Source organism: Alnus glutinosa, chromosome 10, assembly GCF_958979055.1.
Source record: "Alnus glutinosa chromosome 10, dhAlnGlut1.1, whole genome shotgun sequence".
Lineage (NCBI taxonomy): Eukaryota > Viridiplantae > Streptophyta > Magnoliopsida > Fagales > Betulaceae > Alnus > Alnus glutinosa.
In genome coordinates this window covers 13,635,679-13,649,928 of record NC_084895.1, presented here as the reverse complement: position 1 = coordinate 13,649,928, position 14,250 = coordinate 13,635,679, and the positions used below count along the sequence as shown (strand labels likewise).

The 14,250-nt window shown below is 42.5% G+C and overlaps 1 protein-coding gene across 2 annotated transcripts in view; it reads right to left on the bottom strand.

Annotated features, from left to right (window-relative positions):
- Positions 1-11,260, bottom strand: part of LOC133879697 (phosphatidylinositol-3-phosphatase myotubularin-1-like) — a 53,606-nt gene extending 42,346 nt beyond the window's left edge. The window contains exons 1-2 of one of the 2 annotated variants that reach the window (XM_062318398.1): positions 10,996-11,260; positions 10,844-10,912 (exon numbers count right to left, since the gene is read on the bottom strand). In XM_062318398.1, coding sequence (XP_062174382.1) covers positions 10,844-10,912; positions 10,996-11,112 — 186 coding nt within the window. In that variant the 5' untranslated portion in view covers positions 11,113-11,260. The remainder of the gene's footprint in view (positions 1-10,843; positions 10,913-10,995) is intronic. The other variant, XM_062318397.1, reaches the window with a different exon arrangement.
- Between the last annotated feature and the right edge of the window lie 2,990 nt (positions 11,261-14,250).

Here is a 14,250-nt window from a genome sequence, read left to right as displayed (position 1 = left end):
ACCAAATTCAAACTTCTGGGTGTGGGAACGTGACAGATTGATAACACCGAGACTACCGGAGCAGGATAGCCCCGAACCGTAGAAAAGCTCGGCTTGAGAAAACCCCTACGGAGAAATCCCACATTAGCACTCGACTCTGGGACTTGGGCAACCTTCAGCACAAGCTGTGATCTTACCAAAAGGCTCCGGCACAACAACGACAGAAGACAACACTAGCGGCGCAACGAATGCCGACACTGGCTCGACAAGCAGACTATCCTCCATCTTCGTGAACCGGCTATCCTTGGTTTTACGGTTATAGCACTTCACTGGCTTAGTCTCCATCGGAATCGAGGGGTCCAACCCAACCAACCGAAGACTTGCCGACAAACATGGTAAAGGCGACAGAAAGGAATCGACTACAGAACTCTCAGACTGCACCACAGTCGAGGGTTGAGCCACGGGAAAAGCACAGCTCGTGAAAAGATTTGCTTCCAATGTTATCAAAGAATCCAAAACAGGCTTAGTCAACATCACATGTCGAACTTCAGAGCCCTCAAATTGCAGAACCAAACAAGGCCTAGACTGCTAGGCTTCGAGACTCGTCAACATGCTAAGCTGTGAGCTTTGACGAAAACGCAAGAGGGGCATAGCAGGGGAGGACTGCTTACACCTCCGCAACCTAAGGAGACCCGCCGGCTATATCTGCCCTCACCGGGGTAGCCCCATGCTGCCAATTGTCGATTGCAGGAAACAACTGAGTAATGGGCTCCAAAGGGAACACTGGAACTGACAAAATATTATCTGAATTTCTGCCTTTAGCCTTGAGTTCTGTATATTATATAGACTTTACAAGGTTGCTATACATGGAAAGAAAATAAGGTACCGCATGATTCTAACCCTATACATGTAAACTATATTCTATCAAATATATATGCTAGCTATACAAAATAAGAGATGGAGAAATAAGGAAACAATTGTGGGCAATAAGGAAACAATTATGGACAGTTGTGCTATCCATTGACAGCCCCCCTCAAATTGATGCAGGGTGATCAACTAGCATCAATTTGCGACTTAGGAAGCAATGTCGAGGACGAGTGAGAGCCTTGGTAAAAATATCCGCAATTTGTAGATCAGTAGAAATATGAGGAAGAGTGATAATCCTAGCTTCAAAGGCTTCCCGGATAGAGTGACAATCCACTTCGATATGCTTGGTGCGCTCATGATAGACAGGATTGGCCGTGATCTGAATAGCACTGGTATTATCGGCATGTAGAGGTGTAGGGTCGGTCAAAGAAAAATCTAACTCAGCAAGCAAACCACGAAGCCAAATAATTTCTGAACAAGCAAGGGACATAGCACGGTATTCAGATTCCGTAGATGACTTAGAGACTCTGTCTTGCTTCTTACTTTTTCAGGAGATCAAGGCATCACCTAAGAACACACACCAGCCAGTGATGGAGCGACGTGTATCTGCACACCCAGCCCAATCAGCATCACTATAAGCAACAAGACGAGTAGAATTGCTGGCAGGGAAGAATAAGCCACGAGCAGAAGTACCGTGAACATAGCGTATGATCCTTCGGACAGCAGTCAAATGTAGATGACGGGGAGTCTGAAGGAACTGGCTGACTTGCTAGACAGCAAACGAAATGTCTGGTCTAGTAATGGTGAGATAAACGAGGCTACCCACCAACTTCCGGTATAAACTGGGATCAGCAAGTAAGTTGCCCTCCTCTTTGCGAAGCTTGACATTTAATTCCATGGGAGTATCGACAGAAAGAGCCTCTTGAAGACCAGCTGTAGCCACCAAGTCACTAGCATACTTATGTTGATTGAGAGAAATGCGGAGGGACCACGATGCACCTCAAGACCAAGAAAATATGTGAGAGACCCAAGATCTTTCATATGAAAGGACTCCGAGAGATGAGTTTTGAGCTGGTCAAGTAAAATTGAATCGGAACCAGTGATCACAATATCATCAACATAAACCAATAGAAGAACAATACCCATGTCGGATTTCCGAAGAAACAAGGAAGTGTCATACTTGCTCTGCTTGAATGAAAATTGTAATAAAGTGGTGCGGAATTTATCAAACCAGGCCCTCGGAGCCTGTTTGAGACCATAAAGGGAGCGACGAAGCTTACACACATGTGAAGTCGGAGAAGGAAACAATCCTGGAGGTGGCTTCTTATAAATACACTCTTTAAGATCCCCATGAAGAAAAGCATTTTTAACATCCATCTGATGTAAGGGCCAATCACTGGAAGCAGCAAGGGCGAGAACTGTACGAACAGTAGTCATTTTAGCCACTGGAGCAAAGGTCTCTTCATAATTGACACCATACTCCTGATTATTCCCAAGAGCAACAAGCCGAGCTTTGTAACGATCCAAACTTCCATCAGATCAAACTTTGACCGAGTAAACCCATTTGCATCCTAGAGGCGCAATAGTAGGAGGACAGGGCTCAATGTCCCAGGTGTGATTGGCCTCTAGAGCGGCAATCTCTTCCTGCATAGCATGTCGCCAACACTCATGCTTGGCAGCATGTGAGTAACAGTTGGGAATATCAAAATTGGCCAATGTAGCAGTAAGAGCTGAAATAGAATTGCCACCACTGGAAGAAGAAAATCCATATCTATCTGGAGGGACAGACACTCGAGAAGAGTGACAAACCAAAGGCACAGGAGGTGCTGCCACTGACTGAATCTGGAGCGTGGTAGGATCAGATACCGGGTGAGCTACCGGAAGAGTCTGTGAGCGGGAGCGTCTTGTATACACAATACCTGGTTTAAATCGTGAACTGACGGGAGGAAGATCTGAGAGCCACTCCTCAAAGGAGGGAAGAACCACAATAGAAGATGTTGGCAGAGAGGACACAGGAAAGAAATGTTGGTTTTCAAAGAAAATAACATTCCTAGAAATGCGAGTACGATGTAAGGTAGGATCATAGCAAACAAATCCCTTTTGACACACATTATATCCCAAGAAAGCACAACGGACAGATTGAGCAGATAATTTATGTCGCTCATGAGGAGGTAAATGAACAAAGCATACACAACCAAAAGTACGAAGATTATCATAACTAGGATGCTTAGCAAATAAGCGGAAATAGGGAGACTCCAAATGTAGGACTTGAGAAGGTAAACGATTAATCAAGTGAGTAGCAGTTTTCATAGCTTCTACCCAAAACATGGACGGAACAGAAGATTCTAACAAGAGAGTACGTACCACATCGAGGAGATGACGATTTTGCGTTCGGCTACTCCATTTTGTTGAGGAGTAGAAGGACATGAACGTTGATGAAGAATACCCTTAGACGCCAAGAAAGCCTGAAACTCAGTAGACAAATATTCACCACCGGAATCGGTGTGTAATGTCTTAATAGAAGAGGAAAACTGATTGGCAACATACGCAAAAAACTCAGTGAAAATACGAAAGACCTCAGATTTAGAGCGAAGAAAGTAGACCCAAGTAAATCTGCTATGATCATCAATGAAAGTCACATAGTATTTAAATTTTTCATGTGAACTCACTGGGGAAGGACCCCAAACATCACTATGGATAAGATCAAAGCAGTGAGATGCCCGACTAGCATGCAAAGGGAAGGGAAGAATTTTGCTTTTACCAAGTTTGCAAGAAGCAAACTCAAGAGAGAGAGAATAACTATTTTTATTACCAAGTAAACTAAAGTTCAATACATGAGATAAGATCTGAGTATTAGGATGGCCCAAGCGACGATGCCACACCATACTAAGATCGGAAATATTATTACAAGCAAAAGACTTTTTTGATAAGTATTTACAAGCAAAAGACTTAATAGAAGAAACTGAAGAAGAAACTGGAACAGGCAAAAATAGTAGAAACAAGCGCCCCACTTTAGGTCCCTTCGCGATCTGCTCCCCCGTTATCTGGTCCTGCACAACACAACCATCACCAGAAAATTTAACATCACAATTATGTTCAACTAATTGGCCAACAGAAATAAGATTCGTGGAAAGCTGAGGAGCAAGAAACACATCAGTGAGCGTAGAAGAGGCATCTCCGACAGCAGCTATTGGCAAAGAACTGCCATTGGCAGTCTGAATAACCGAGTGACCATCATAGGGCCGCACACGACTCAAAGCGGTGTGAGTAGGAGTCATGTGATTAGAAGCTGCCGAGTCCACGTACCAGAGTTTAGGGGAAGGATTACCTTGAAACCCCATTGCTGATAAGGCCGAAATGAGAATCTGTTGCACCATTGCGGGAGTGCAATAATCTGGTGCAGGAGGAGTAGCAAGAGCGGCAGGAGGCGTGGCAAGAACCGAAGTCTGAAATGCTTGGGCTGGACGATTCGAGGGACGAATACGACATTCTTTGATAATGTGACCCTTCTTCTTGCAATAAGAGCAAAATTTTTTAGGACAATTAGCAGCAATATGTCCAGATTCCTTGCAGCAGAAACACTGCAAGTTTCGAGAATGCACAGGTGGTCCACGGCCTTGGGCAGAAAAGGCGACAGCGGCAGCCCCAGAACTGCCATGAGATTGTTCCAAAATAGCTTGAGTACTAAGACGTTGTTCTTCACGAAGTAACTCACCAAAACAAACATCAAGAGACGGAACAAGAGATCGGTTCAGTAAAGAGGAGTGAACAGATTCATATTCTGGACGAAGTTTCATAAGAAACTGATCACGCTGGGTAGTAGTGTGAAGAGTTTGAATAGTGGAAAGGGCAGCAACAGGGACTTCCGCGGTAACCAAAGCAGCATATTCGTGCCAAAGAGTCAAAAAAGCCGAGTAATAGTCTTGAATGGAAAGACTATTATGCTGAAACATGGCAATTGCATGTTCTAGCTGAAAGCGACGAGCATCATTATCCTGATGATAAACCTTCTTCAAGTAAGCCCACATAGCTTGAGCAGAGCGATGAGGCCTCAAGTGAGTGACAATAGGAGACTCCACTGAACCAAGAAGCCAGGACATGATACGTGCATCCAACACAGCCCAGGACGGAGAAGACCCGTCAGCCTTAGATTTCTTAGAAGTGGACGATGATTCAACATCCGTGCCATCAATATGACCCCAAAGGGCTTTGCCCTTGAGAAAAAATTCAAACTGAAATGCCCAGGTAGCATAATTGGTGCCTGTAAACTTAACACACACAGGAGCAAAATCCATAGAGAATAAAGAGAACCCGAGAGGAGAAGATTGCCGAGAAACCTACCGAGAGTGATTAACTACACTGTTGCCCAGAGAAGTGCCGAGAAAAAAAAACCACTGAGAAAGACAGCACCGCCTACCCAGCAGTTACCGAGAAAAAAAACCACCGAGACCTCAAACAGAGGCTGCCGAAGACACCAACACAAGCTGCAGAAAACCGATCCGAGAGACTTGAGCCAAGAGAATTGGGCCGAGAGTGACAGACACCGAGAACTAGAAACCGAGAACCGAGAGAAAAAAAAAAAATTTGCAGGGAAAAAAAATTTAGCAATTGGGCTCTGATACCATGACAAAATATTATCTGAATTTCTGCCTTTAGCCTTGAGTTCTGTATATTATATAGACTTTACAAGGATGCTATACATGGAAAGAAAATAAGGTACTGCATGATTCTAGCCCTATACATGTAAACTATATTCTATCAAATATATATGCTAGCTATACAAAATAAGAGATGGAGAAATAAGGAAACAATCGTGGGCAATAAGGAAACAATTATGGACAGCTGTGCTGTCCATTGACAGGAACAAATTGGGCTACTCCCATCACCTGAGCCGGAGTTGAAACATACCCACTAGGATAACCAACCGTGCCCAAGAACGAAGACACATGTACCGCCGCCAAGCTGGGTTGCATCCTCAACCGAGCAAAAGAACTCGGACCTCCTCGACCCAACGAGGAGTCCAGGCTCGGGCATAGACCTTCCTTCAATGCCCTAAAAGACAAAAATGGCCTTAAACATCCCCCCCCCCCCCCCCCCTCGCAGCAAAAATAAATAAATAATAAATAATAATAATAATAATAAAATAAAATTATTGCCATTTTTGTCTTTTTGGGTACAAAATGAGGCCATTGCAAATTGAGTGGTAGATAGGTAGGGCACATTAACCAAATTGAAAGATTGGCGGGGACGGAAATTGAATGGTAGATTGAGGGGCTAAGTGTAGTTTTCCCCATACACTTCCTCATTTTTTGTGACATATCTTGCAATTTCTTTTATATATATAGGTAAGTAAAGAAAAAACCTAAAAAACAAAAGAAACCCCCAACCCTACCACAGAAACCCAGAGCCCTCAAAGAACCTAGGTTACTTTACACAATAGCAAGGGCCCTCTTGCCTCTAACCCGGCTAGAACCAACACCCCTAGCATCGAGATTCATTGAGCATTCTATATTCTTGACCTCTTTTTTCCCTTTTTACTTAAGAGCAGAGACAAAGCGCTGCTCCTCATCAACTAAAGTCAAGAAATCCAAAAAACCCTTACTTATCAAAAAGAAATCCAAAAAACCCTTCTCACTTCCCTTGAAAGAAACCCCCATCGTGTGAAAGCTTAAGCTGGGTTGTCTAAAACTTTCAAGAAATCCCAATCGGCCTTGAAAGACATCTCTTTTGCTGGGTTGTCTACAACTTTGCGCTCAGAAAGCTTAAGCTCTTGGTTTGACAAATATGTCCAAGGGGAGACTTCGTTGAGAGAGTTTATAGAACGATACAAGGTAATTCTTGAAGATAAGGTCTAACCCTAACCCCAAGTTCCACTTCCAGCGCCTCTCTCTCTCGATCTCTCCGTCATCTCCCTGTAGTCTTGCGTCTCTGCGGATAGCGGCCATGTGAGAAGTGCATGGTGCGTGGTGGCGTGGCAATCGCGATCCCCTTCGGGGGTTGCCGTGTGCGGTTGGGGATGGAGAGTCGATTCTTTGTAGAGGCTAAATCCTTTCTATTTTTCAGAGGCGAAAAGGTCTGTTGAGTTGAAGGTGGTGGAGAAGAGGAAAGGCTTCTCAGTGGTGGTTATGCTGGGCTCTCGATGCGTTGTCTGGTTGCTGTCGATGGTAGAAGAGATGCTGCATAAACCTAGGTCTGAGGAATTCATTAATTCTTTCAAGGAGGGCTCAAAGGCGACCTTTGTTTGAAGGGGTGGGAAAAGTTCCAGACGGTTTTTGGAGTTGGCAGTTTACACTATGGGTGGCAGGAGAGGGATGATTTTGTTTTCTCAAGGTCGTGACGGGCGGGGTTGGGGGCGTGTTTCTAGTAAGTTAAGCAAAGCTTTGGCCTTTTTTGGAGCCATGACAATGTCTTCGTCCTCTAATGGGGCTCAAGTGGGGAAAAGTTTGGGTAAGGTTCCAGTCCTTCTGTCGTTTGTAAAGGTGGTGAGCTTGCCGGTTTTTGTCTTAGATGTTGGGCCTCTGGTCCTATCGGCAGTGGACTGGTGTGCAATGGAGAAGTTCATCACACTAGGTCGGGAGCGGGAGATGGTCTGGTAGGCGGTGGATTGCTTCGCTTTGGAGAGGTGTTCTTCTGGCCCTCCGGGTAAAGACCTTCCAGCTAGAGGCTCCTCCGGGTGAGGTTTTCAATGGTTTCCAATGGCATCCAAAATCGCCAATGACGTATCCTCGTCCACAACACCATCTAATGCCCAATCCAAGGGCATGCCTAGAGGAAAAACACTCAAAGGGACAGGAGAGTCTCCATCCTCCCCATCCCAAACCTCATTGCCCAAATCCCACACAATGATCTCCCCAGACAGACTAAAACCTACCAGCCACTTTTGAGATTGGAGCAAACCATTGAAAACCTCACCCAAAAGGGAGGGAGCCCCTTCAACCCCGTTTTCCTTTACAACCAGAGTCGATGGCGACATGATGGACACTTTAGGCAATAGATGAGGAGAAACATGCACTGCCGGACTCGGTTTGAGAAAACCCCGCTGAAGGAAACTCCTCCTCAGAGTAGAATGTTTAACATCAATCTTCACGAAAGCTGCCACTCCATCGGGCGTCGCAGCCACCGATACTACATCGGCAAGAAGACAATCCCCCATCTTCGCGAGCTGCATTGGTTTAGTCTCCATTGGGATCAAGGGATCCAAACCAAGCCCTCCCCCACTTGGCTGGACCATGGCCCTGATGGAGGTAACACCACAAATGATGTTTAAAGAGAGAGCTCAAAGTTTCATTTCTTCAACTTTTTCCTCACTGAAGATTGCTTAGTTGTTCTAAAAGATTGAGCACCAATAGCAACGTAAGTTTTGAGCCTCTCCATGATCCTCCTCTCATAAAAACATAGCTAACCGTGGCAAAGAAGAAAGAAAGTCCTTCTTTCAAGTGTGAGCGGCACAGGACTGCAGGAGGAGCAATTAGGTTAGGGTTTTTTTAGGGTTAAAAATGCGGGGTTGGGCAGGTACACGGGATTTTAAAAAACTTATATATGTGACCCTCCACGCACGAATAGTCCAATTTCATACCCAGATCCGCGATTTCAACACTAAAATTTGCACTTTGCAGGGCGGGGCGGGTTTTGCCCAATGGCAGACTCTGAAGATGTTGGGCCTGACTTCAGACCCGGACCCAAGCCCAAGCCCACTGAAACAGCATCGGATCCTTGAACCGGGTCTAAACCCAATGAAGACATCGGATCTAAACCCGGCTTAGAGGCCTTCTTAAAATTGGGCCTAAAACCAATCCTCTGGACCCAGCCCTAGAAAGCACCTGGCCCAACCCATAGCCACTTTTAAACACCCAGCCCAAGCCAAAACCACCCAATAACCGCTTCAATCCAAATGAGGACAGCAAGCCCAATCTCGCCCTATGCCCGCAAGCCCAGCCTATCCACAATTAAAATATCTTGAGAAGTTTCCTGAATGCGCCAGACTTCTCCTGCTCTGACACGTCACACACGCGCTCAACGTCGCCCTCTGCAACCATCTTGCAATTTCTCTTGCATGAGTTCAAGTAAAAGTCGCTCAAACTTCACCTTCAACAAAAGTAATATGTTCTACATTCATTTTCAACAAGGACCGAGCATAAACCACCAACCAACCATCCACCAATGATTTCTTGCTCAAACAGCACTTTCTTCCCCCACAAGAACAAGATGGAAAGTAAGGTCATAAGTTTAAGACCCAATAGGAAACTAAATAAATCATTAAAGCAACCCAACCATCCCAACAAACCTAAGGAAATAAAGATGACCCTTCTTCCTAGCCAGAAAGTCTGCCTAAAAACTAACTAATACATAGTCCATGTGAGCACAGAGACCATCCTAGCAATTGTCTCAACAGTTTCCAAAAGAGCCCCTGTTCCAAGGACCTTAAGGAGCCTTACTTGCCTATCCTATGACAATAGAAAATTCTTCTCAAACATAAATATCAATCACGCCAATAATCGTTGCTTCCCTAAAGCCAGCCAATAGGCTAACAACCCCACTTCCAGTACCTTCTCCTCACTGTAAGGCAAGAGGAAACTTAAGCAATATACTTGTGAAGACCACCACTACCAAGTTCCTTTAAATTTCAAATAACGCACCATTGCCAACATTTACATATTTAAACTTAAGCATATTCATACTTAAAGATAATATTCAGAAGCAGGTTTTCAAAAAACCTGCTGGGTCCTCTTTCTTCGCCTCCTATGGAGACCGTGGCCGCTAGGGAGCCTCCGGTTAGCTTTGTTAGGCGTTGGTTCCTTCTTCCACGCATTTCTTCTTCCCCGTCATTTGAGGTGGGAGGATCTCCAAGGGGAGGTGATTCTGAAGAGGCTATTGGTTCTCCTGAGGCAATGTTCAACGTTATGTTGTGCCTTCAAGCTGTGGCGATTTATTTTGAGGGAACAAGAAGGGCTTTTTGGATGTTATGACTCAAGTGGTTGAGGGGCAACGCCTTGAGGTCTCTGTCTCCACTCCTAAGATTAAAGGGAATAGAGAACTTCATAACCTTGAGTGCGATATCAATTATGATGCTAGGAGTCTTGGTTCTACTCGGGGCAAAAGCAAGAGGGCTTTGCTGTGATGTAATAATGCTGAGGGTCTTTTGGCTGGTTTTTGCCGGGTTTTATTGGGTTTTCTGTTGTGGTTTGGGTCTTTGTGGGTTTTTTTCTTGTTTCTTTGCCCTTTCTATCTTTATTTCCTTTTGTATACTTCTTGTATGCTCAAGGCCGCCTACGCTTTTTATAAAATTTCTCTGATTACCTATCCAAAAAAAATTATCACTTGTACACTACTCCATTGCAAGCATCTACATGACGCATCCTACGCGAGGGTCTAAACATTCGGTAATTCAGTGAAACTGTGAAAGAACCAAAACAGAATTACTTATAACAGTAATGTTTTATGAAATGTAACTACGTGCTTATTAAGTATAAAGAATGTACTATGCCTATATGGCTTAAGCAGATAACCGCTCTCTCATCTTGTCAAACCTTGACCGATCTTGTTTCCTTCCCAATACACATACACACCTTCAAATAAAACCCTTACAAAGTCAGCCCCCAATATTTCATATCCTAAATATTAACAATTTCAAACACTTCATAAATGTTCAAGGAAACAAATTGATTCCATCGGTTATAATTCACATTCTCTAAGATTCCTAATTCATAATTTTTTGAAATATTAGGGCGCCAACTGTAGCTCATTGCTTCATTCTTACTTTCCATTTTATATGAAATTATTCAATCATAAATACTGTAAATATTCACTAATAAGGGTTCTAAAATTAATCAAGAACTCGTTAAAACAAAAACAAAAAGAGTAAGTTTTGTTTACACATTCATCAACTAAAAGTGCATGAATTTCGCTTCCAATTCAAGATATAAATACGAGGAAAAAAAAATTGAAACTCTCCAAATAATTAGAGTTGTTCAGCAATTCAAGCAAGCACTGGACGCACCTCGACTATAAGTTCTTCAGCTTCAAGCAGGAAATCCAAATTCACATGCGAGACTGACCGCGAAACAGGCTGAGCAAGCAAAACCAAAGAATATAATTGAGACAACGAGAGGATTGAGAAATAAACCCTAGAATTGAAATAGAAAATCGAACCTCGATTTTGAACCATTCGAGGGCCTCCCAGCTAGAGGTGGCCTCGAGCCTTTCGGACTCTTCGGAGTCGCGGAGCGACGTCGTCCGAGCGCTGCTTCGTGGCTTAGGCGAGGCCATATGCGGCGAACCGACTCCGAAGTTTTGGTTGTCCGAGAGAGATAGAGAGAGAGAAAACGTGGGTGGGAAGTTTGTTGCGGGTCACCTGCCGTTCAAAAAAGGCTTTAGCGGCTGCCAAGCGTTCAATTACTTGCTGTATTATGCTTTCCTTTGGCAGTTTTTAGGATCACTACAAATCAGACAGTCTTCTTTTTTAGGATCGCTACAAATCAGATAGTCTTATCCAATACAAATTATACACGTATTCTATTTTTATCGAGGGTAGGTTTGGAATTGTGGATTTTAGATAAAAAAAATACAATCTTTAATTAATTCGGAAAAAATAAATCATTTAGAAAATGTATTTTTTAAAAATTGCGATTTATTTTTTCAAATCGTAGGCAATTGAGTGTTTTTCTTAAAACGCAAAATTTTAAAAGCCGAACATGCGATTTTAAAAGTTAAACTACAATTTTACTAAACACTTAACTGTGTTTTTAAAAATTATTTTTTCATACCATATTTTAAAATCGTTATTTTTAAAAATATATGTATTATTTAAATAATAATAATAATAAATTATTAATGTAATATAAAGATAAAAGATTTTAAAATTGATTATTTTTTAAAAAAGCAAAGAGGCCCACAAACTTTTGATGTTGTTTGAAAGGAAAGCCGAGTCCTTTTCTCTGAACAGTTTCTTTTAGCTGAAAACTTTCGCGCGTTTTCTCTTCCCTAAGACGCAACTCCTTCAGCCTCACGCCAGAGAGGAAGAGAGGGCGAAAATGGAGTCATGGGTCGCACCCTTCGAGATCTTCCTGAAATCCCCGGAACCTGAGACCGAAGCATCTCAACGGTTACACCAAGCGTTCAACGCCTCATCTTCTACAACCCCAATTACCACGAGCGCTTTCCTTTCGTTGCTCACAAGACCCTCCGACGCCGTTGTCATCGAGTGCTCGTCATCTTCTACTCAAAATCTATACAACCTATCTTCGTTTTGATTGAACTTTTTTGGTTTATTTGACTTGTTACAAATTTTGATCAACAGGGTCATGTTTATAGAGACTTTACCGAGTACAGGCTCGGGTTCTCTCTTTTCTGGCTTATGAGCGCCAGAGGTTTTGCACACGGGACTTGTCGACGCTGGCTCGGAACGTTTTGAGTGGAAATAAGGGCCTTGATTTTTAGTGATATTTTGTATATCAGATTGGTATGTTAGTTATATACCAGCTGGCATGTTAGTTATAGAAGTTAGATTATTGTTAGTTGAATCAGTTTAGTTCGTAGATGAATTCTAGTTCATTCTTTCTGTATAAATACTTTGTTCTGTAAGCAGTTTATTTCATTCAGTACATTCAATATACAAGAGATCATTTTTCTCCAAAAGACTTCTCTGTTTTCATCCTCTGTTTCCTCTGTTCTTGATCTCATATTTCATTTCCATTCGTATTACTCATAATCTGTTATGGTATCAGAGCCTAACATGGAAATACCTAATTCCTCTTCTTCTTCCGCTGTTCTTCAAGATCAATCTTCGGATTCTCTTTTCATTCATCACGGAGATAATCCGAGTTCAATTCTGGTTTCTCAACCTTTGATTGGTGAGAATTATAATTCTTGGAGTCGATCAATGCTGATGGCTCTAAGTGCGAAAAACAAAATCTGTTTGATCGATGGTTCAATGTCAAAACCATCCGATTCTTCATCAACTTTCAAGGCTTGGACAAGATGCAATGATATGGTACTGAGTTGGATCATCAATTCAGTTTCAAAAGAGATCGCAGCTAGTATAATCTACATTGACAATGCTGAAGCTATGTGGAGAGACCTGAAGGAACGGTTTTCTCAAGGCAATGGCCCTCGTATTTTTCAGCTTCAGAAATCAATTGCTGCTATCACTCAGAATTCCAATTCAGTAAGCTCATACTATACTCAACTTAAAAGTATTTGGGATGAACTTTCCAATTATCGTCCAGTTCCTTTATGTTCTTGTGGGCGTTGTATATGTGGTTGTATGAAGACAGTCATGGACTTTCATCAACAAGAATACATTTACCATTTTCTAATGGGTTTAAATGATTCTTTCTCAAACATTCGTGGTCAAATCCTATTACTTGAGCCACTTCCTCCTATCAACAAAGTCTTTTCTTTGATTTTACAAGAAGAGAGACAGAAAGAGCTCTCTGGAGGAATTTTTCAAACTCCTCAATTTGTTGATAGTTCAGCCTTGATGTCAAGTAAATCTCCTGCTGTCAATAATCAGAATGTTAAGTCGTTTTCACGCAAGAACAAGCCTACTTGTAGCCACTGTGGTGTGCTTGGTCACACGGTTGAAAAATGCTACAGAATTCACGGATTCCCGCCCGGTTTCAAGTTCACTCGAAATAAGCCTGATAGCAATTCTTCTGCAAATCATGTTCAGACTGCAGACAATCCATCTCTGCCATTCACTCAAAGTCAATTTCAGCAATTAATGGCATTCATGCAGAATAACCCATCCTTCACATCTTCATCCTCAGCCCTTCAAGCAGGTAGTATTTCAAATACTACATCTGATCGCCTGATTCAATCAAATGAAGGTAATCATCTTAATCTCATTCATAGTCAATCCATGAACTTAAATCCTCAGTACTCAGTTTTTTCCTCATATCATACTTCTGTTTTGTGTCAACCTCATACATGGATTATTGACACTGGAGCCACTGATCATATGATCAACTCCATTTCTCTTTTCACATCTATCACAGCCACCATTTCTAGCAAAGTGAAATTGCCTAATGGCAAATTTGCTCTTGTAACCCATATCGGTACAGTTAAAATTTCAGCACATTTAACACTTACAAATGTTTTATGCGTTCCTTCTTTCTCTTTTAATCTTCTTTCAGTTAGCAAGCTTGTTAAAACCTTCAACTTTTGTTTCATTTTCTTTGCTAACCATTGCTTCATTCAGAATCTAACAACATGGATGACGATTGGAGTGGGTAGAGAAGCAAATGGATTGTTCTACTTGCTGGAGAAACCTGCATTGCTTTCAACAGATGTATCTTCTTCTTGTAATTTCAATTCTGTACCTTTTCAATTTTCTGCAAATGTCAAATCTGTTTCTACAGATATTTGGCACTATAGGTTGGGACATTTGTCTCATTCTAGACTTCA